This window comes from Eretmochelys imbricata, chromosome 7 (genome assembly GCF_965152235.1).
Source record: "Eretmochelys imbricata isolate rEreImb1 chromosome 7, rEreImb1.hap1, whole genome shotgun sequence".
NCBI classification, from domain to species: domain Eukaryota; kingdom Metazoa; phylum Chordata; order Testudines; family Cheloniidae; genus Eretmochelys; species Eretmochelys imbricata.
The window spans coordinates 81,490,865-81,510,938 of record NC_135578.1 but is presented as its reverse complement, the minus strand read 5'-3'; the positions used below and the strand labels follow the sequence as shown (position 1 = coordinate 81,510,938).

Below are 20,074 nucleotides of genomic sequence, written 5' to 3'. Positions count from 1 at the left end.
ACCATAGGGGAAGTTGAAATGCTCATTGTGATCCTTGGACACCCTGCTTACCCTTAAATGCCATGGCTTCTGAAACCCTACACTGGGAGCCTTGACAGCAACAAGGAGCGGTTCAACAACAGGCTGAGCACCCGGTGCACAACTGTGGAGTGTGCTGTTGGCGGCTTAAAGGAACACCCCCCAAGGGCCCAGGCGGGAACTGGGATCCCGGCAGACGCAGGCAGACGCCAGCCTGCCCCAGGGCCCGGAGCCAGAGGCTACAGAGAAGTGTGGCAGACGCTTGGGGGTCTGGACAGGTGCGGGCGGCGGGGTCTGAGCCGGCGGGCTGGCCCGGAGCTCTCGTGGTGCGCACACGAACCGCTCTAGAGCTGCGCCGCCGGCGAGGGGAGGATACAGCGCCCGCGCCGGGCCCGCCCTGCCGCTGACGCGATCAGCCGGCGCCGCTCGCCCGGCTGAACTACTCCCAGTGCTCCTGAGCCGAGGCCGCGGCCCAGGCCATGCACAGGCAGGAGAGCGGCGGCCCAGACACCTTCCCGGTGGCTCCGGCGCAGTGATCGTGGCTGGCTGCTCCGCTCCCTCTCTGGCTCGTGCTGGGGCGCGGGCCCGGGCCGGCACCATGTGCTGGAAGCGCCGGGGGCTACCTCAGTGAACCTTCCTCCGCGGAGCCCGCCGCGCCCCAGCTGTCCCAATGGACACGCAGGGGCCGGCGGGGCCCAGCGCCGCCGCGCGCAGAGACTTCTACTGGCTCCGCTCCTTCGTAGCGGGAGGTAAACGCCCCGCTCCCCCTGCTCTCTGCCGGCCGAGGCCGGGCTGAGACCCCTGCTGCAGCTGGGCACCCGCCCTGCCGCCGCGGGAGACGCGGCTGGGGCTCTGCGGCACCAGGCTTTGCCCTCCCCTTTGGTCTTGCCATCAAGCCCATGGTAAAAAGGGAGATGAACCCACTGTCTGCGTGCTGTGCCCCAGGGGCCCGCCGGGCATGGGCGCGGGAGCGTATGGACCAGGGGGCCCGCACAGTGGGGGATGTGAACACCTTTGGCACAGGAGCGGCATGGTGTTTGTTGTCCGGGGACAGAGATAAGCGGCTTTCATTTGAACCACCTCACGTTGTGCCCTTCTGACCCTGTCACCGATAGGGAAAACTTGAGTGCCAGGAGATTAAATGACTTGTTCAAGGTCACGTGGCAGAGCTAGCTGTAAATCCTAGGCCAGTGGTTCTCAAACTTCATTGCATCATGACCCTCTTCTGCCAACAAAAATTACTGCATGAACCCAGGAGGGGAGACCAAAGATGGAGCCTGCCCGAGCCCCACTGCCCTGGGGGTGGGGGGGCAAAGCTTCTGCCCTACGGGAGGCTTGTAATCTTAGCCCTGGGCTGTGGGGATTGGGCTTGAGACTTGCTGGGGCCCAGGGCCAACACCAGTCTGGGTGACCCCCATTAAAATGGGGTTGTGACCCACTTTGGGGTCCTGACCCACAGTTTGAGAACCCCTTCCGTAGGCCATGCTCCATTTTATACTCAACCCAATGATCATCTAGCCTTCAAAGGACTATCAAAAAATGGTACCTGCCATGGAAATAGATAATACATTGTATGTAGGTTACTGTAATGTTGTTAGCAACATCTGGTATGGCTTCTGTTGGGGGTGGCAGAGGAATATGTTCTAATAGGTCTCTTTCATAACTACTATCAACTCAAGAAAATGAGACAAACTGCCTTTTAATTCCTTCTGTAGGATGATTAGTGTTCGTAAGGATTGTGAAAGGATGTTGAGAAGCATGGCCATGAATCTTATAGTCTCCCTCTCCCCCAAATCATTACAGTATAGTTATTTCACTTCCAAAGTGGATTAAATTAATATGCAGTAAAATGCCAGATAATTTGAAAAAAAAAAAAACCCACCAATTTTTGTGTGCGGATGCAAGGCAGTTTATCCCCCCAAAAACTAAAGTTATTCCACAAAAACCTTTCTCATGGTACACAAGATTTTAGAAAAAAGAAATGGTCCCCAAAGTCTTGATCCTGCAAGGCAATCAGTGTGCACGAAATTGCAGGATTGAGACCTAAATGTTAAGTAGGATTCTTTGACATGTTTTAGCATTATCTAAATAATTAGATTGTTAAAGAGGGATGGAGTCTCTTAAGTGTTTTTGAGACTCAGGGTTTTGGAGACCTGTTGGTGCTAAACATAAAAATGTGAAGAAAAGAAATTTCAAAGACAGCATTGCTTTAGTTTGTCTCTTTACAGCCCTTTCCCCTTGAAAACTGGATCTTTCTAAAGACATTGTCAGGAGTCAACAGAATTAACTAGTAGACAATTTTTTATATTAATATTCCTTAGGATATTATAAATAAGTGGTGGCTTGTGAGGGGAGAGTTACCTGTATGTAGCATTGTTTCTGCTTAATACAGCTTGTTTCGTTCATGCACATACTCCTATTTGTATGCTTTTCAGAATCAGAAAAGATCATTACCTAACTTCTAACCAGATGCTGAATGCTCAAGCAACCTCATTATCACATTTAGGAAAGTCTCTCTTTTTCATGTGAATGAAATATATTGTGACTGTAGTCGTGACTTCTGAAAAATAGGGCTATTTTAAAAAAAGAAAGAAAAGGGGGGAAATATTAGAAAATGCTCTATGGAGAAAACACAGAGTTATTCCCCGCACATATAGATCCTCATCTCTCATCACTGTTTGTAAAGTGTTGTGAAGATCTGTCTACTTACGTTTCTCGTTCTGCACTCATCACCATGAATCTTAGTTTTTAATTGTTATATGTACCAAATGTTACTGTTGAACCAGCGTGGAGCTTGACCATGGAGAGAAAGCAGACAGGATGACAGAGAACTTGAACTCTGTAGACCTAAAGAGGATGGGAAACTTAAAATAACTTGCTGAATAACTGAATGATGTTGTTGGGAGCATTCAACAGCTAACAAGAATGGTCTTTTAAAAAAAAATGTAAAGATCGATTTTACTCATTTCACTAAGATTTTTAGGATTTTTTAATAAATTACATTTTTCCTGAAAATGAAAGCTTATTTACTTTTTTAATACTTTAGTTCCTGGGGGGAAAAACATTGTTCCATTTAAAAAGAAAATACAGTGGAGAAATACTTGATTTAGCTGTTGACATGAATAACTCAAACTTCCACTGTTGTTGTTGTTGGTAAGGTGTTGCAGGATGTTGTGCCAAAACAACCATTGCACCATTGGATCGAGTAAAGATTTTGCTGCAAGCTCATAATCAACATTACAAACATCTAGGTAAGATGGCTACTGTACATTTAAAAAAGTGTAAATTTTATACTATTTAGGAAAGTAGTGTCACTCTACTTACCAATATGATTGCTGTAAACAAATGCAATGATTTGATAGGCAGTTGCTTTTTATGAGCACAATTTCATAGTCTGCTTGCTGGATTTGGTAGGTCTGCACTCAGGGGACTGTAATTAATGCTATGAGATTGTTTATCCAAGACCAATGTTAATTCAAAATATGTGTTTATAAACAGTGAGATCCTGCAAACCTTTCCCATATGTGTAATAAGTCTAAGAAAGTGGAGCTACTTGTGCAATTAAGGAGTGCAGGATTTGGCACTTCATTTATTTTTTTTTTCTTAAATGACTTTGTGTAAACTCCAGATTAACTACTGTAATTCAAAATTATTCCCAGAACAACTGTAACACTGCCCCCTTCGGTACATGATTAGAATCATTGCCTGGATGATGCCTGGATATTCTTGCACAACTTCATTGAGTTACAGATACACAGTAAAGCACAGCCTTGAATTGGATGACTTGTACATGTAAAATACTGATTATAAGTCATGTTCACTTAGAAATCCAAGAAATTTTGTTTAAAAAGAACATTTGGGGAGGAGAAATACTGAGTTATAATACAACATTGAAATGATTATGCTTGTATTCAGTTTGATGTACAAAGAAGAAGGGAATGGCAGGGGCACTCGACTGCTCATGCAGAGTCTGAATATGTAATCTAACAATCATAAGCTGAAATAGTTGCATTGTTGACTCTAATATTCTTCTTATCCCCAGATTTTTTTTTTAGAATATGCAATCATCAGTTTATATGTTCAAATCAAATTTCACCATACCGTGGATGTGTGATTTGATACTGGAGTACCAGGAATGACTTTGATTTGAATTGAATGCACATTCTAATTAAACATTCAGCAGAGGAAAAAAAAAAAAGATGGGGAAGGGAGAATAGGTGAAAAATAGATATAGAGAAGAATATGTTACATAGGTTCAGTTAGCCAAAACCCATGTTAAATATTTATACCGTGTCTTAATGTGTGGAGTTAAAGATACATGGACCACATGACATGTATCTTTTAAAATAAAAGAAGTTTTCAATAAATGGTTATTTTTTGAGGGGGAGGAGGGAAATTCTAACCCTGTCAAAAATATTTGTTCTCACTGAAGTTGTAGCAAGTATGAAATTCTAAAACTAAACCTTGTGAATGTGAAGAACAATTCTCTTGATGTGTGAAAAATGCCATCCTTTTTGTTTGGATAACTAATCAGAATTTTAAAAGATCACTTTTGGGCAGAGAACAAAGATAAGAAACTTCAGTTCAATGAGTAAATATTTGTCAGTCAGTATTAAAAATTACATCTGAATATGAAAAATGTTTACATATTGCAAATAATGTTTACAATTAACTGAAAGAGATATGAGAAAATATTTCTGGTTTTTAAAATTTGTTTAATTCTTGCATTTGATAGCAACTGTGTATAGTCTAGAGAGGAGGGTTTGTAGTTAAGGCCCTTCACTGTGACTTGGGAGTGCTTGGTTTAGTTCCTGGCTCTGCCACAGATTTCCCATATGATCTTGGGCAAATGATCTCTCTGTAATTCAGTTCCCCATCCTTAAAATGGGGATGATAATGCTTAATTTTCACAGTACCCCTCTGGGATAATACATCAATGTGTGTTAGGTGCTTACATACCATGGTGGTGATGTTGCAGTAAAGTCTGTGCGTAGTTTATTTTCCTATTTCACCTTTATAGGCAGTTGTTTATTCCCTGTTTGTGTTTTACACAGCAGTGATGGAGAAAAATACATTTTTAAAAATAGGAAAATGATTGTAAAACTGTAAATACTGACGGACTCAGAGGCAGGTGTAGTAAATTAGTCACTTTGTAATTGACTAGATTTAAAGTTATTGATGTCCTTTTTAACTTCTGTACTGTTAAAGTCCAGTTTTACAGTATTTCTCTGAGGGGATATCACATCACATGGAATAGATCTCCCTCCTGCTAGGTCACATTTCCCCAATTCATAGGTCATCAAATGCATAGATTCATAAGGAGTTTCCGTAGAACCTGGGTGATGAGAAGGCTGGTGGAAATAGGCCCAAATCTCCCTTCCTTTGACCACAATTGGGCAGTGAAAGCTAGTTTTCTGCTCTCCACACTTACATAAGAACAACATGATCTGGCCTTAGTTATATGCTTACTGCCCTATTGTCAGTAATACTTGCTGAAATATTTTTTTCATTGTAACTCTGTTAAATATCTTTTTTTGTATTGATGACAGGAGTGTTTTCTACATTGTGTGCTGTCCCAAAAAAGGAGGGTTACCTTGGGTTGTATAAAGGAAACGGGGCAATGATGATTAGAATATTTCCATATGGTGCAATTCAGTTTATGGCATTTGACCAGTATAAAAAGGTAGTTTGATTTATTTTGTTTCCTTTTATGGCTAGAGTGAATATAGTTTTAAAATGATAAAATAACATTAAAAGCGTGTCATTAACTAGCTCCCTCTTTTTTCACATGGGCCTAATTATGTATTACTCTATTCATTTAAAAAAGTGGGGGCAAAAGTGAGAATATTTCCACTTTTGCTGTAAGAAAAGCAGTTCAAAATTTTAGTTTACTGTTAGTCTCACTATGAACAAACTGAAATGCTTTTGAAGATAAAGCACTCTTGAACCTGCTACTGGCCATCGTGCTAAAAAAGTGGCCCCTTTGATTGTAAAGAATGTAGCGGCTCAATGTAACATCTCTTTGTTCTTTTTAATACTGTATAGGAAGGTTTATTACTTTTTAAATCAAATTGTTCATTTAAATTTGAAAGACAGTCTGTCAGGGTTGGTGAAGTCTATATTTGACCTGCACCGTCATCACAAGAAAAAAATTGGCTTTGCAGGATAAAATGCAGTATTTCAGGATCTGTTAATTCTCTTCTAGTGTAGTGCATTTACTGCTCCTATAATATTGGAGCTTAGATATTGATATAAGTGTCTACTTGAGCATTGCTTATACTCAGTCAAAATTATGCCTTTACTATTGGAATGTAAAACTTCAAGGGTCAGATCCAACTTCCATTGAAGCCAGTGGAAGGACTCCAGTTGATTTCAGTGTGAGTTGTGTTGGCCCCTGAACGTGGCTGTGAGGGCTTCCTTCTCAAAGGAGCAAATTCCAGATGGCAGATATTTTGGGGGAAAGGGGAGGAACTACCTGTAGCCAGTTTCAGATGTTTAAATATTTTTTTTTCCATTGGAACTGCATATTTTAGCTCTCTCTGGTAGCTGTGAGTAGTTCAGGAGAATTTTGAGAGTCCAATCTTCTGAGTCCAAAACATTTTAAAAATCTTTGTATTTTATGTTGTGCTATATACAAGAATACATGCCATAGTTCATAGCAAAAGGGCTTAGGAATCCCAGAGACACCAGAGCCCAAATCATGAGGTCTTTCCTCCTTTTTTGTTAAATTCTTACTCAGATAAATTCCCACTGATTTATACTGATTTGAAAATGGAGTGTAGACTTGAGGTAGACCCTAAACTTAGTCTCAGAATCTGAAAATTCCACTTGGTGCAGGACACAGATCTGAGTAACAGTGAATTTCTTATTAGGAATATAACTGTCATACAATACTAGACTATACCTGTAGTCCATCTAGTTTAGTATTCTGTCTCTGTCAGTGCATATTAACAGATGTTTCAGAGGAAGGTGCAAGAAACCCTGTGTTAGGGAGATATGAAGTAATCTGCCTCTGAGGGAAGTTTCTTTTTAACCCTCATCAGTTACTTGGCTTATGCCCAAACACATGAGGATTTTATATCCCTTCCAAGACTCTTATTGTTTCTTTTAACCAGTATTAATATAACATAGGATGTTTTTGCCTATATAAATTTCCAACCCTTTTTTGAATCTTGCTAAGCATTTGGCTTCAATGAACTGTTATGACAGTGAATTTCACAGGCTAAGTTTGTGGTGTGTGGGAGAACTATTTCCATTTCTCAATTTTAAATGTGTTCCTTTTCAACTTCACTGAAAGTCCCTTTGCTCTGTGTTATGAGGGTGAATAGAAGGCCCAGTCTGCATTCTTTGTATATAATTTTTATACTTGTATTGTGTCTCACCTCTACTGGAAAAAGTCCCATTTTTGTCAGTCTTATCAATCTACATTTGCTGATTATAAAAATATTTTCAGTACAGTGGTATAGATAACAAATGAGGAATGTAAAAAGATTACTGAGAAGTGCTACCACTTAACAGAAATTCAGCATTCTGTTTTTCATTTGTAATGTCAGTTGCTAATACACACCTTGAAACAGTTAATATATTTACAGTAAACTCTCTGATATGCTTCTTTATCATATATCATGTGACTTATTACTTTTGTAAAACTTTTATACTTTGTAGCTAATAAAGAAGAAGCTTGGGATTTCTGGGCATGTGCACAACTTAATGGCTGGATCCATGGCAGGTACAGCTTTATTTTCACTTTCAAACACCACCTATTTTCAAAGGTAAATATTGATTTAGGGGCTTAAGTAGTGTTTCTTGAAATAAAATGCCACTGTAAGTCTGTATACAACAAGAGGTCTACCAAAAGACTTGATAGGATGAATATTTCCTTTGGAAAAATTGTGTTTAATGAAAATAAAACTTTAAAGAATATAGCAACTTAAATTTTGTTTGTGTTAAATCTTGTTAAAACCATATATTTAAAAACCCAAGACTATTAAAAACGCGTCCCCAAATATTTTTATAATTAAACTGCAAGCATCTGTTTTTAATCAAATAAACGGTACTCAGAGCATGAAAGTGAAAACAACTGTTTATCATTTCCAAGCTGAGAGTCATATAAAGGAAAAATAGTGAGAAACAGGATTTTTTAATAAGTGCAGAATTGGCTTCCCAGATTGGGTAACAGATTCTAGTTCTAGTATGGGTGTAGAAAGATGTTGGAAACCAACATGAAATGGAGATCCTATCTTACAAGAGGAGACTAAAAGAGCTTGGCTTAGTTAGTCTAGCAAAAAGAAGGCTGAGAAGGAATATGATTGTTCTCTGTAAAGACATCAGGGGGCATAAACCTAAGAGGGAGAACTATTTAAGTTAAAGAAAAATGTTGGCACAAGAACAAATGAGTTTAAACTGGCAACAGATAAACTTAGGCTGGAAATTAGAAGAAGGTTTCTAACTACTAGAGCTGTAAGGTTCTGGAACAGCCTCCTAATAATATTAGTGGGGACAGACACCTAATTAATTTTAAGATAGAGCTAGATAAATTTGAGTAGGATTTTGTATGATGGGGTTGTGTGCTGAGATGGGGGTGAGAGGCTGGGCTTAGTGGGTCAGGGAGTGTCCCTTCTGATCCTATCTCTAATGTTCTTAAATCACATACCTCAGGATTTCAGCTTCACTTGGAAGGGTCAGATGAAAATTTTGTCCTCCCAATTTGTTAGTTTTTGTTTTTTCCCTTTCCTGTAAAGCATCAAAGATGGCAATAGCTGGAGGTGGGACATGGTGGGGCTGGTGCTCTGAGATGGTATAAAGAATCCTTTGTTTTAGATGCCTGGCTGGTGAGTCTTGCTCATGTGCTAATGGTCAGGGTTTAGGAAGTCCGAAAGGAATTTTCCTTCAGGTCAGATTGACTGGCAACTTGGTGGGTTTTTTTCCCCCCCCTTCCTCTGTAGCATGGCGTGCAGGTTGTTTGCTAGATCATTGCTCTGCCATTGCAGGGACCATGGGCACTGTGCACCTTGGCCCCTCCTATCCTCTGTCTGTGTCACAGTATAGTTTGTTTCTTGAGGGCTGTAATACTTCAATCTAAACCAGGTTATGGGCTCAATATTGGAGAAACTGGGTGCAGTTTAGAGGCCTGTGATGTGCAGGAGATCAGAGTAGATGATGTGGTGGTCCCTTCTGGTCTTAAACTCTATGACTCTGAAATGGGTGGATTCTTTGGACCTTCGTATGATCCCTGGCCTTATAGGATGCTTTGGAATATTGTCATGGAACTCTTCTGAGCAGTCTTCTACAGTCTTCTTTTTTTTTTTTAAATCTGAGTTCTAACAATTATTATGGTATTAGAAGAAATAACAGTTAGCAAGCTGTGAGTGTAAAATATGAGGCATGCATTTTTATTTTCCCACTCAACCCAAAACAGCTAAGGAACACAGTGGGGAGGTAAAAACTAATTCTTATTACTACCTTTATATGAAGAGGACTTAACATTGATTGGCATTTTCCACATAGTCATTAAATGGTATTAAATAGGTAGCTTTTGTTTTTAAAAAAATTGACTAACAGTGGACTACTGACACTATTGCCTTCAATTAAGCAGAAAAGAACCTCATGAAATAAAGATCCCTCCCCCCTTGCCCCTCATATTGAACAAACAACCAAACAAAAGAAGAGAGAATGAAAAGAAACAATCCATAAAATCCTAAAAGCTAACAAAATCCATTTGGCAAGACGTGGTCAAGACTTGGTTAGACTACATTAACTCTTTTATTTGTATTACAGTAGCACCTTGAGACCAACCAACTATTGTGCTAAGTATTGTACAAATACTAGCATAAGAGACAGTCCCTGCCACAAACAGCCTAAAATCTCAGTAGATCAGATAGATCAGTGATTCTCAACTGGCAATATGCAGAAGTCTTCCAGGGGGTAGGTACATTAACTCGTCTAGATATTTGGCTAGTTTTATAAAAAGCACTAGCAAAGTCAGTACAGTGCAAAATTTCATACAAGCAAAATGAGAAAGTAATAATTTTTTTCAGTAATAGTGTGCTGTGACACTTGTATTTTTATGTCTGATTTTGTAAGCAAGTAGTTTAAGTGAGGTAAAAGTTGGGGGCACGCAAGACAAATCAGACTCCTGAAAGGGGTACGGTTGTCTGGAAAGGTTGAGAACCACTGTAATAGACTAAATGAGGAGTGGGAAGGAACATAACACACATGCAGAGGGAAAGGAAGGGGTAAGGATTGGAGCGAAGGTGGGAAAGTGTTGTAGGAGAAGGGAAAGACGAAGGATGTGATCATGGAAGGCAGTGGAGTAAGGCTGAAGTGAAGAGACTGTGAATGAAGGTCTGGAAGGGAGTTGGAGTAAATGGCCATTTACTCCCACAGAGGAGAGAAAAAACTGAGCAAAGAATCTGATAACATTAGTGTCCAACAGTGCCAGGTGCAACCCATTTAGTCCTGAAGGCTTGAGTCTCTAGTTGGCTCTTGGGGAAGCATAGCACTTCACGTGCCATGGTACCTTTGGAGAAGGGGTTTTCTCTAGCATCCTTGGACTCAGAACTGTGTCACAGAAGAGGGTGATTCTGCCTGCGCCTCTTCTCCCTTTTGATGCAGCTGTATGTTTCACAGCTGCTTCTGTTAAGTTGTGTTTTTAAACACTGGAGATGTGGTAGTCCTGTCTAGCCAGGGTTCTTCACAACATTGCTAATGTAAATGGAACTGAATCACTGTTAGCAATGGTGGGAAACAAACATATTTCCTAATGTACGCAGGTCAAAGGTATCCCTCTGCAATCAGGAGAAAAGTAGTGGGGATGGGGGAAGTATGAGTGACTGCAATGAAAAAAACCATTGTAATGTATATATTCAAGGAGGCCTGGTTAAAGTTACTGTGGAGACTTTAACTCTGAATTTCCTGACTCTTTTGTGATTCAAATTTCAACCATAACACTTAATTAACAGATAATTGCTTTATCATTTCCTTTAAGGAAAGAGAATTGGCTGAGAGGAAAGAAAAAATGGTAGATATTAGAGAATTGTTTAAAGATTAAAAAACAAAACAAACTCTCTAAAAGTAAGGATTTTGAAAACAAAGCCATTTGAGTTCTCCAAATGTAAAAACAACTATACTGAAGCACAAGAAACATGTGTTTCCCCCTACTTTTGATAAACTAGTTTTGGCTGTTCATCAAAAGTAGAGAGAAACACATGTTTCTTGTGCTTCAGTACAGTTGTTTTCAGAATTATTCATGTGGTATAAGAGTAAGTATAAGGAACTTTAGCCCATCAGCTAATTTACAGAAAGTGACTGAAAATAAAGGTTTAGAATGAAAGTACCATTTCAGTATTAACTACAACATCCTTATCTTTGTTATCATACTAGGATGAAGGTACAATACAAAAGGAATCATTCAGCTAACTCCTTGAGATGTAAGCAATTTAATTATATTTTACAGGTCTAGGCAGGACCGTCCCTAGACATTTTGGTGCCCTACGCAGCCCCCCGGGGGGCGGGGAGGGGGTGTCTGCAGCCCTCTGCAGGGGGGGCTGTGCCCAAGGTCTGTGGGGGGCAAAAGTAGGCTTGGGGGGGCAGGTGGGAAACCGCTCCGTCGGCTCGTGCTGGGGGGTGGAGTGGGTTGGGTCTGGGTCGTTCCAGTTCCTGCTGCCCAGTGATTGCAGGGCGGGCCAGACCCCACACTCATGGGGCGGTGGGAAGTGGAGTGACCTGGCCCCAGCCTGCTCTGCTCTGCCTCCCGGGCTTCCAGCCTTGGGACGCAGAGGGGAATCGCACCCCAGCACTCACCGGCGGCATGGCTGGGAGCCGGCGGAGCAGAGTGGGCTGGGGCTGGGTTGCTCCACTTCCTGCCTCCTAGTGAGTGCAGGGCACGCCCGACCCCTGCTGGAGTTCCCTGGGACATAGCTCAGGGGAAGGGGTGGAGTGGGAGTGGGGATGGGGTGGAGCAGGGGTGGGGGCTTTGGGGAAGAGGTAAGGGGAGCAAGGGTGGGGGCAGCTTTTCTGGCCGCCTCACCCGGCCAAGGGATCAGGCTGACCGCTGGAGCAGCACACAGCTGCGTAGGGCACCAGGAAATTTGGGGCAATTTGGTGCCCCACGCCGCTGCGTAGTTTGGGTATAGGTAAGGGTGGCCCTGGGTCTAGGAACTGTAGAATTTCCTGTAACTTTCCTGAGCTAGGGAAGCTCCTTGACCTACCTGACAGGTCTGCTAGACTTCATCTATTTTCTCATATGTGCTGTTGCTGCAGTGGAAAAAGAATTCCTTGTGCTGTAGTCATGGCGTTCCATTCATGGTTTAAAAATACATTCAGCCTGGGTAACTTAGTCCATTCCCCTACACTAGTGTAAGACTGTACCTTGTGCTATTTCTGTAGTTCAGGTTCCTTTTGAACATTCGCTGACAATATAGCCAGACAGGACTCCCTTTGGTCTTCAAGTTAAACTTGTCATTAGAAGTCCTGTATTTGAGGCATCCAAAAGAATTTTTTCAATGTATGTATTTTTTAAAAAAAGAGGATTCTGCCGTTTGTCTCCCTATAGAATGATGGAACAATAGAGAATAGTAGTTTTCCACTTCCAAGGAAGAAGGAAAAAATGATTTTTAATCAAGGCTGGTGTATATGCAATACATACATTTAATAGGCACAATTCTCCTTCAGCCTTTCTCTCTTTGCTCTAGAGAGATGCTTTCTTTTTTTCGTCTTTAAACTTCCATTTGACAAAGAAGGAAGAGTAAGAAGGTGAAATAATGGTAGGAAATCCTGAAGAGAACTGGAGGTGAATGCTTGTACAGCTGATCTCAATAACAGCTCCCAGATCCAGACACCATTGGGGAAACAAAACAGAGAGTTTGAAGTAATCCCTGTTGTGTTTCATGGCTTTATGATCTTTTTGAAGAAGTGGTTTCTTTCAGCAAAGAGGGAACAAATTGTTGTATTCTTGCAGGCCAATGCTGTGCTCTGTCTGTAAATCTCAGTTCCTGCCTCTTATCCAGGAAATATCTTATTATTTCTAATCCCATCACGTAAAAGAAGAAGCTGTGGAAAAGATGTTAGCCCAGCACCAGATAATTCTAGATAATTTGATCAGCTGTCAAATTGTGTGATGTGAGCTGAGCTCCGACATCTCTACTGTCTAATATTTAGGCAGTAGAGATGAGATTAAACTCTACAATTTATGCTGGGTCTTTTGCCTTTTGCATTCATTGTCACAGTTTGGCCCTTGAATCTTGCAGAAGAAGTAGTCGCTATTCTAAATCAATGTGGAAATTCTAAATCAAAAAATAAATATTGATACCCCCTGCTGTATTTCTGCCTACAGGATGGGTTTTAAACCTTTTTCTTTCTGAGCCCCATCCCAGCATGCTGCAAAAATGCCACAGCCTAGCTGTGCCACAACTGTGTTTCTGCATATCCAGTAGATTAAAAGCTAGGGCCAGTGTTAGGGGGTAGCAAGCAGAGCGATTACCCAGGGCCCCACCCTGACAGGGGGCCCTGAGAAGCTAAGTTGCTCAGGCTTTGGCTTTCAGCCTTGGGCCCCAGCGAATCTAACATGGCCTTGTTCTCTGGTTTACTTTGGCAGATCCCTGAAACCTGCTTGCAGCCCCCCAGGAGGCCCTGATCCCCTGGTTGAGAATTGCTGGCCTAGAGGAACAGGGATAAGTGTCTTTCTCCCACTAGTTACCATTGGTTCCAAAGAAAACATGGAGATTGTGGCCCACACTGGATTTGTTGAGTCATTAGGACTTTTCAGAGTGTACTCCCTTCATCAAACTTTGAGGCTAGAGGACTTAATCAAAAACATGTAAAATATGGGTCTTGTTAAGGCCTTTTCACATGCAGTTTTTTGCACTCCTCCATTCAGAGTTTTCCAGATTCAGATGCTATTTGGATTTAGGTTTGGCCACTTGTTGTGTGCAACAAACTCCTGGAGGTTCTGTTGGCCAGTCTTTGTCTGAGGAATATGCATCCAGCTTTACTTGGAATACTACCTGATCAGGGCAGGGATTAGATAGTCCATTTCCTCAAATATAACTGCTTTTTTGTGAACTGTGAAATCTCATCTGGATAGGACTCTAGTTACTCCACCTTGAAATAGTGTTAGACACTCCATTAGGGAAAGTCCAGATGTTGCCAGATGGACTGTAGTCTGTTGGGGCTTGCTTTGGTTGTGCAGGTCAGTTGGGACTTTGCAATTTACATCAATTGAACCTTGGGTGACACTACCCCAGAGACACTCATCATGCAGATGCCTGCTGTTTTGTCAGAAAAACACTGCACACTGTCTGAAATGTATCTTACTCTTCTGCAGCAAGTGTGTTATTGGTTATTGGGAGGATAATCCAGGGGGCAAGAACCTTTGGTTCTCTGACTTAAGAAGCTTAGCTCTGGTCTACACTATGGGGTTAGGTCGAACTTAGCCGCGTTAGGTCTACTTAAAAATGACTGCGTCCACACAACCAACCCCGTTCAGTCTACCTAAAGGGCTCTTAAAATTGACTTCTGTACTCTTCCCCGACAAGGGGAGAAGCGCTAAAATCAACCTTGCTGGGTCGAATTTGGGGTAGTGCGGATGCAAATCAACGGTATTGGCCTCCGGGAGCTATCCCAGAGTATTCCATTGTGACCGCTCTGGACAGCACTTTGAACTCCGATGCACTAGCCAGGTATACAGGAAAAGCTCTGGGAACGTTTGAATTTAATTTCCTGTTTGGTCAGCGTGGCGAACTCAGCAGCACAGGTGAGCATACAGTCCCCCCAGAATCGCAAACGAGCTCCAGCATGGATCGAAAGGGAGACACTGGATCTGATTGCTATACGGGGAGAAGCACCTGTGCAGGCCGAACTCCGATCAAAACGAAGAAATGCAAATATATATGCCAAAATCTCACAGGGCATGTTGGAGAGAGGCTACAACAGGGACACACAGCAGTGCCGCGTGAAAGTTAAGGAGCTCAGGCAAGCCTACCAAAAGACAAAGGAGGCAAATGGTCTCTCCAGATCAGGGACCCATACATGCCTTTTCTATGATCAGCTGCATGGCATTCTAGGGGGGACCCTACCACTATCCCACCACTATCCGTGGACACCTGCAAGGGGGGAGTTTCACGCAACAGGGAGGAGGATTTTGTGGATGATGAAGAGGAGGAGAATGTGCAGCAGGCAAACGGTGAATTGTTCTCCCTGGCAGCCAGGATCTTTTCATCACCCTGGAGCCAATACCCTCCCAAGGCAGGATCCCCGACCCTGAAGCCGGAGAAGGCACCTCCGGTGAGTGCACATTTGTAACTACAGTACAGGGTTTAAAAGCAATAGTGTTTAATGTTTGATTTGCCCTGAAGAATTGGGATCAATTCACGGCCAGTACAGCTACTGGACAAGTCTGTTCACATGTCTGGGGATGGAGCGGGAATCCTCCAGGGACATCTCCATGAAGCTCTCCTGGAGGTACTCTGAAAGCCTTTGCAGAGGGTTTCTGGGGAGGGCTGCCTTATTTTGTCCTCCATGGTAAGACACTTTACCACGCTAAGCCAATAGCAAGTATTCTAGAATCATTGCAGCACAAAGCATGGCAGCAAATGGTCCTGAGTTTTGGTCCCATTAAAGCAACATTTGGTCTATATCTTTCTGTGTTAGCCTCAGTAGAGTGATATCATTCAATGTCTCCTGGTTGAAATAGGGGAATTTTTGTAAGGGAACAGTAAAAGAACCATGTTCATGCTGGGCTGTTTGCACTTGGCTAAAAGGGATCATCCCAGAGAATAGTCACATGGTGCGGGGGAGGGGAGAAGGGATCATCCTGGAGAATAGTCACGCGGCGGGTGGGAGGGGGAGAAGAAGAAGGAGAAGGGAATCATCCCGGAGAGTAGCCACGCGAAGGCTTTGGGGGAGGTGTGTGCTGCACATCCACCCGAAAATTGCAGCCCCTCCTTTTAAATGTGAAACCCAACCCATTGCTTGCTTTCCCTCCCACCGCTTTCGGGCTACCTTGTCCCTTATCTCTTTCTTTATTAATTAAAAAAAAAAAAAAAGCACGCTTTCAAAAATATAGTTACTTTATTTTGAAGAGGGGAGGGGAGGGTAATTCCCTTACAGGGAATTAAAATCAACAAAGGGGCGGGTTTGCATCAAGGAGAAACACACACAACTGTCACACTGTAGCCTGGCCAGTCACGAAACTGGTTTTCAAAGCCTCTCTAATGCACAGTGTGCCTAGCTGTGCTCTTCTAATCGCGGTGGTGTCTGGCTGCTCAAAATCGGACGCCAGGCGATTTGCCTCAACTTCCCACCCCGCCATAAACATCTCCCCCTTACTCTCACAGATATTATGGAGCACACAGCAAGCAGCAATAACAATGGGAATGTTGGTTGCCCTGAGGTCTGACCTAGTCAGCAAACAGCGCCAGTGAGCTTTTAAACGTTCAAAGGCACATTCTACCACTGTTCTGCACTTGCTCAGCGTATAGTTGAACTGCTCCTTGCTAATGTCCAGGCTGCCTGCAAAAGGCTTCATGAGCCATGGGAGCAAGGGGTAAGCTGGGTCCCCAAGGGTAACTATTGGCATTTCAACATCCCCAATGGTAATTTTCTGGTCTAGGAAGTAAGTCCCTTCTTGCAGCTGTGCGAACAGCCTGGAGTTCCTAAATATGCGGGTGTCCTGCACCTTTCCTGGCCATCCCACACTGATGTCAGTGAAACGTCCCTTGTGATCCACCAGTGCTTGCAGCACCATTGAGAAGTACCCCTTGCAGTTTATGTACTGGTTGGCAAGGTGGTCCGGTGCCAAGATGGGAATATGAGTTCCGCCTATCGCCCCACCACAGTTAGGGAACCCTATTGCAGCAAAGCCATCCACTATGACCTGCATGTTTCCCAGAGTCACTACCCTTGATAACAGAATGTCAATGATTGCATTGCATTGGCTACTTGAATCACAGTAAACTTGCCCACTCCAAATTGATTCCTGACTGACGGGTAGCAGTCGGGCGTTGCAAGGCGTTCCACAGGGCTATCGCCACTCGCTTCACAACTGTCAGAGCAGCTCTCATCTGGCTATTCCTGCGCTTCAGGGTGGGGGAAAGCAACTCACAGAGTTCCAGGAAAGTGGTCTTACGCACGTGAAAGTTTCGCAGCCACTGTGAATCATCCCATACCTGCAACACTATGCAGTCCTAGCAATCTGTGCTTGTTTGTCTGGCCCAGAATTAGCATTCCATTTTGTCAACCAGCCCCACTGCTGCCATGATGTCCCAATTGCCACAGCCCGTGCTTTCAGGAATGTCTGTGTCTCTGTCCTGATCAATATCCTCCTCGTGCTGGCGTCTCTTAACCTGGTTCCGCATATAGTCCAGGATAATGCGCAAGGTTTACAATGATCACAACAGCAGTGGTGATGGTGAGCTGAGTGGGCTTCATGCTTGACGTAGTATAGCGGCTGCATGGGTGACCCAGGAAAAAGGGCGCGAAACGATTGTCTGCCATTGCTTTCACGGAGGGAGGGGCAACTGATGACATGTACCCGAAACCACCCGCAACAATATTTTTGCCCCATCAGGCATTGGGTGCTTAACCCAGAATTCCAGTGGGCAGCGGAGACTGTGGGATAGCTACCCACAGTGTACTGCTCTGTAAGTCTATGCTAGCCATGGTCATGAGGATGCACTCCACCAACTTAATGTACTTAGTGGGGACATACGCAATTGACTGTATAAAATTGATTTCTAAAAATGGACTTCTGTAAAATCAACCTAATTTTGTAGTGTAGACATACCCTTAGATTGCATAATGACCAATGTTAGCTTTCTGGGATGGAGAGCTAGTCTGTGGGTTCTTTCCAAGCTCAATTGGAAAGTCTCATTTGGCTTACTACAATTTGAAGAAACTTCTCTGGAGAAGTCACCTTGTTCTGGTAATGTATAGAAAGATGATGGTGCCTGTATAATCATGATATCACTACAAGTATACAGTTCCAAGAGGAAGCCAATCTTCTGCCACTGTGTAGAAGTGTGCTCCCCCTCTTCAACATATCCCTTCTTCAGGACTTATCTATCTGCTATGGCAAGTCAATTTAAATGTTGATTTTAACAGGAGTGAGTGGTTCCTGCAGAAAACCATTTGAATTTGTGTTTGTTTTTTTTCCCCTGAAAGCAAATAATTACTGATTTTGTCACTGTGATGGCACCAGAGATGAACACCCAAGTTTTGCTTCTGATGGTTCAGTTCCTTCATGGGTTGGGGAGTGGAAGCTTAACCACTGTCCTTTGTAATCTGAAGATTTCATAAAACTTGGGCACTAAGTTGCAACAAGAAAATGCCCTTTCTTTGAGCATTTTAATCTCAAGATCAACACCTATTCTCCTAAGATGCTAAGCAGAGGCCTTCTGTAAAATTAAATACTTATTGTAATAACTCTGACTCTGCCAATAATATATCTGAATGTGCTTTCTACCTTTCCCAACTGAAAATAAAGATTTAAATATATATATTTTTAATGGTCTGAAGAGGAGATTCCAAGATTGCCTGGATTTTATAGTTCCTCTGAGACCCTGAATAAGACTGCAGGTATTTCACTTATCTCACAGTGGTTTTTGTTGTAACTGAATCCTACTTTGAAAAAAGAAGTTTTACTCACTGGATGGCAAATGTGTCCTTGAATTTTGTTAGGTCTGGACTAAGGAATTTAGAACACCTAATTAGTATGCGCTCATCTTGTTTTCAAGCCTCCATGAGAACCTTCACATCCATTATGGCAAAATATTTGGCTTGCTGCCCTTACTCCTTTCCAGAACAAGTTGAGGATACTCCATTAGACTTCTCTCTGCTTAGTCTGAGGGGGCTGAAACATGGTCCCTTGATGTCTGCAATGTGTCAGGATAGTCTCATTTTGCTTTCTAACAAGGTTCTGTTCTGCAGGTTTGTGTCTGAGTTTAAAAACTGCAGTATGATGAGCCTACCTCTTTTTTGGATGCTGGTTGCTCTGTCTGCCCTGTATACTAGACAGTAGTTGTAGGATGGAGTAGAAGAGAAGTGTAACAAGACAGGTTTCAGAGTAACAGCCTTGTTAGTCTGTATTCGCAAAAAGAAAAGGAGTACTTGTGGCACCTTTAGAGACTAACCAGTTTATTTGAGCATAAGCTTTCGTGAGCTATAGCATCCGATGAAGTGAGCTGTAGCTCACGAAAGCTTATGCTCAAATAAATTGGTTAGTCTCTAAGGTGCCACAAGTACTCCTTTTCTTTTTGTAACAAGAAAGAATTTCATACCTTGTAATTGTTTGTTTTATCTTCCTCTTCTCCCACTTTACTACCATCTTTGTCCCTTACATTTTTTTTTTTTCTTTTATACTCTAAAAATTTTTTGATTGTGTGTAGGTGGGTGGTGGAGAGAATATTAAAATTATATTACATACTCTTACCTTAATTGAATCTTCTTTGCTTCCTGGGTTATAACTGTAAAATGGGGAAGGGTGGTAGGAGGGGGCAACTACAGCAATTTCAGATATTTGTAAGTGATTTTAGTTTTCCCTCCATGTTGCTTGTAAACAATTCATGGGTTACTATCTACCTCATAGCCTAGTGGTAGAGAGAGACTAATTATTCAAATGATGGTGTTAGTGAGGACTGTCATTGTTTTAATCTATGTTCTGTTTGTGAACTGCCCCTAAAATGGCAACATCTAAGCCTCTATGCAAATTTGGAGCAGCATGATGGTAGATCTTCAGATTTCTGTTGTCCAAGTAAATATCATCTTATGAAGTCTAACCAAAGAAAAATACAGCTATAGAGTTTTATAATGGAAGTGATGATATAAAGTTAACTACAGGGCATGTCAGTGGTGCTGCAATAACACTTGGTCAGATTTACAACCCTTAATCATGGACGTAGCATTTAATCACACAACACTGACTTCAAATGGGCTACTTCCACAATTAAGTGCGGCATGCATAATTAAGGACCACAGAATCTGGCTCTGTAAACAATGTGGCATTAACTAATTTATTGTCATTCAGCTAAGAGTAAATAGAATGATTAAAAAACCCAATTAA

The 20,074-nt window shown here is 42.4% G+C and overlaps 1 protein-coding gene across 5 annotated transcripts in view; it reads left to right on the top strand.

Moving 5' to 3' along the window:
- The first annotated feature begins 448 nt into the window (after positions 1-448).
- SLC25A16 (solute carrier family 25 member 16) overlaps positions 449-20,074 on the top strand; it is a 41,387-nt gene continuing 21,761 nt past the window's right edge. Inside the window, exons 1-4 of one of the 5 annotated variants that reach the window (XM_077821753.1) lie at positions 449-767; positions 3,177-3,269; positions 7,684-7,747; positions 11,401-11,447. In XM_077821753.1, the coding sequence (XP_077677879.1) occupies positions 689-767; positions 3,177-3,269; positions 7,684-7,747; positions 11,401-11,447 (283 nt within the window). In that variant the 5' untranslated portion in view covers positions 449-688. Of the gene's footprint in view, positions 768-3,176; positions 3,270-5,567; positions 5,702-7,683; positions 7,748-9,873; positions 9,943-11,400; positions 11,448-20,074 lie in introns of those variants that run through there. The other 4 variants (XM_077821752.1, XM_077821756.1, XM_077821757.1 and 1 more) reach the window with 4 other exon arrangements.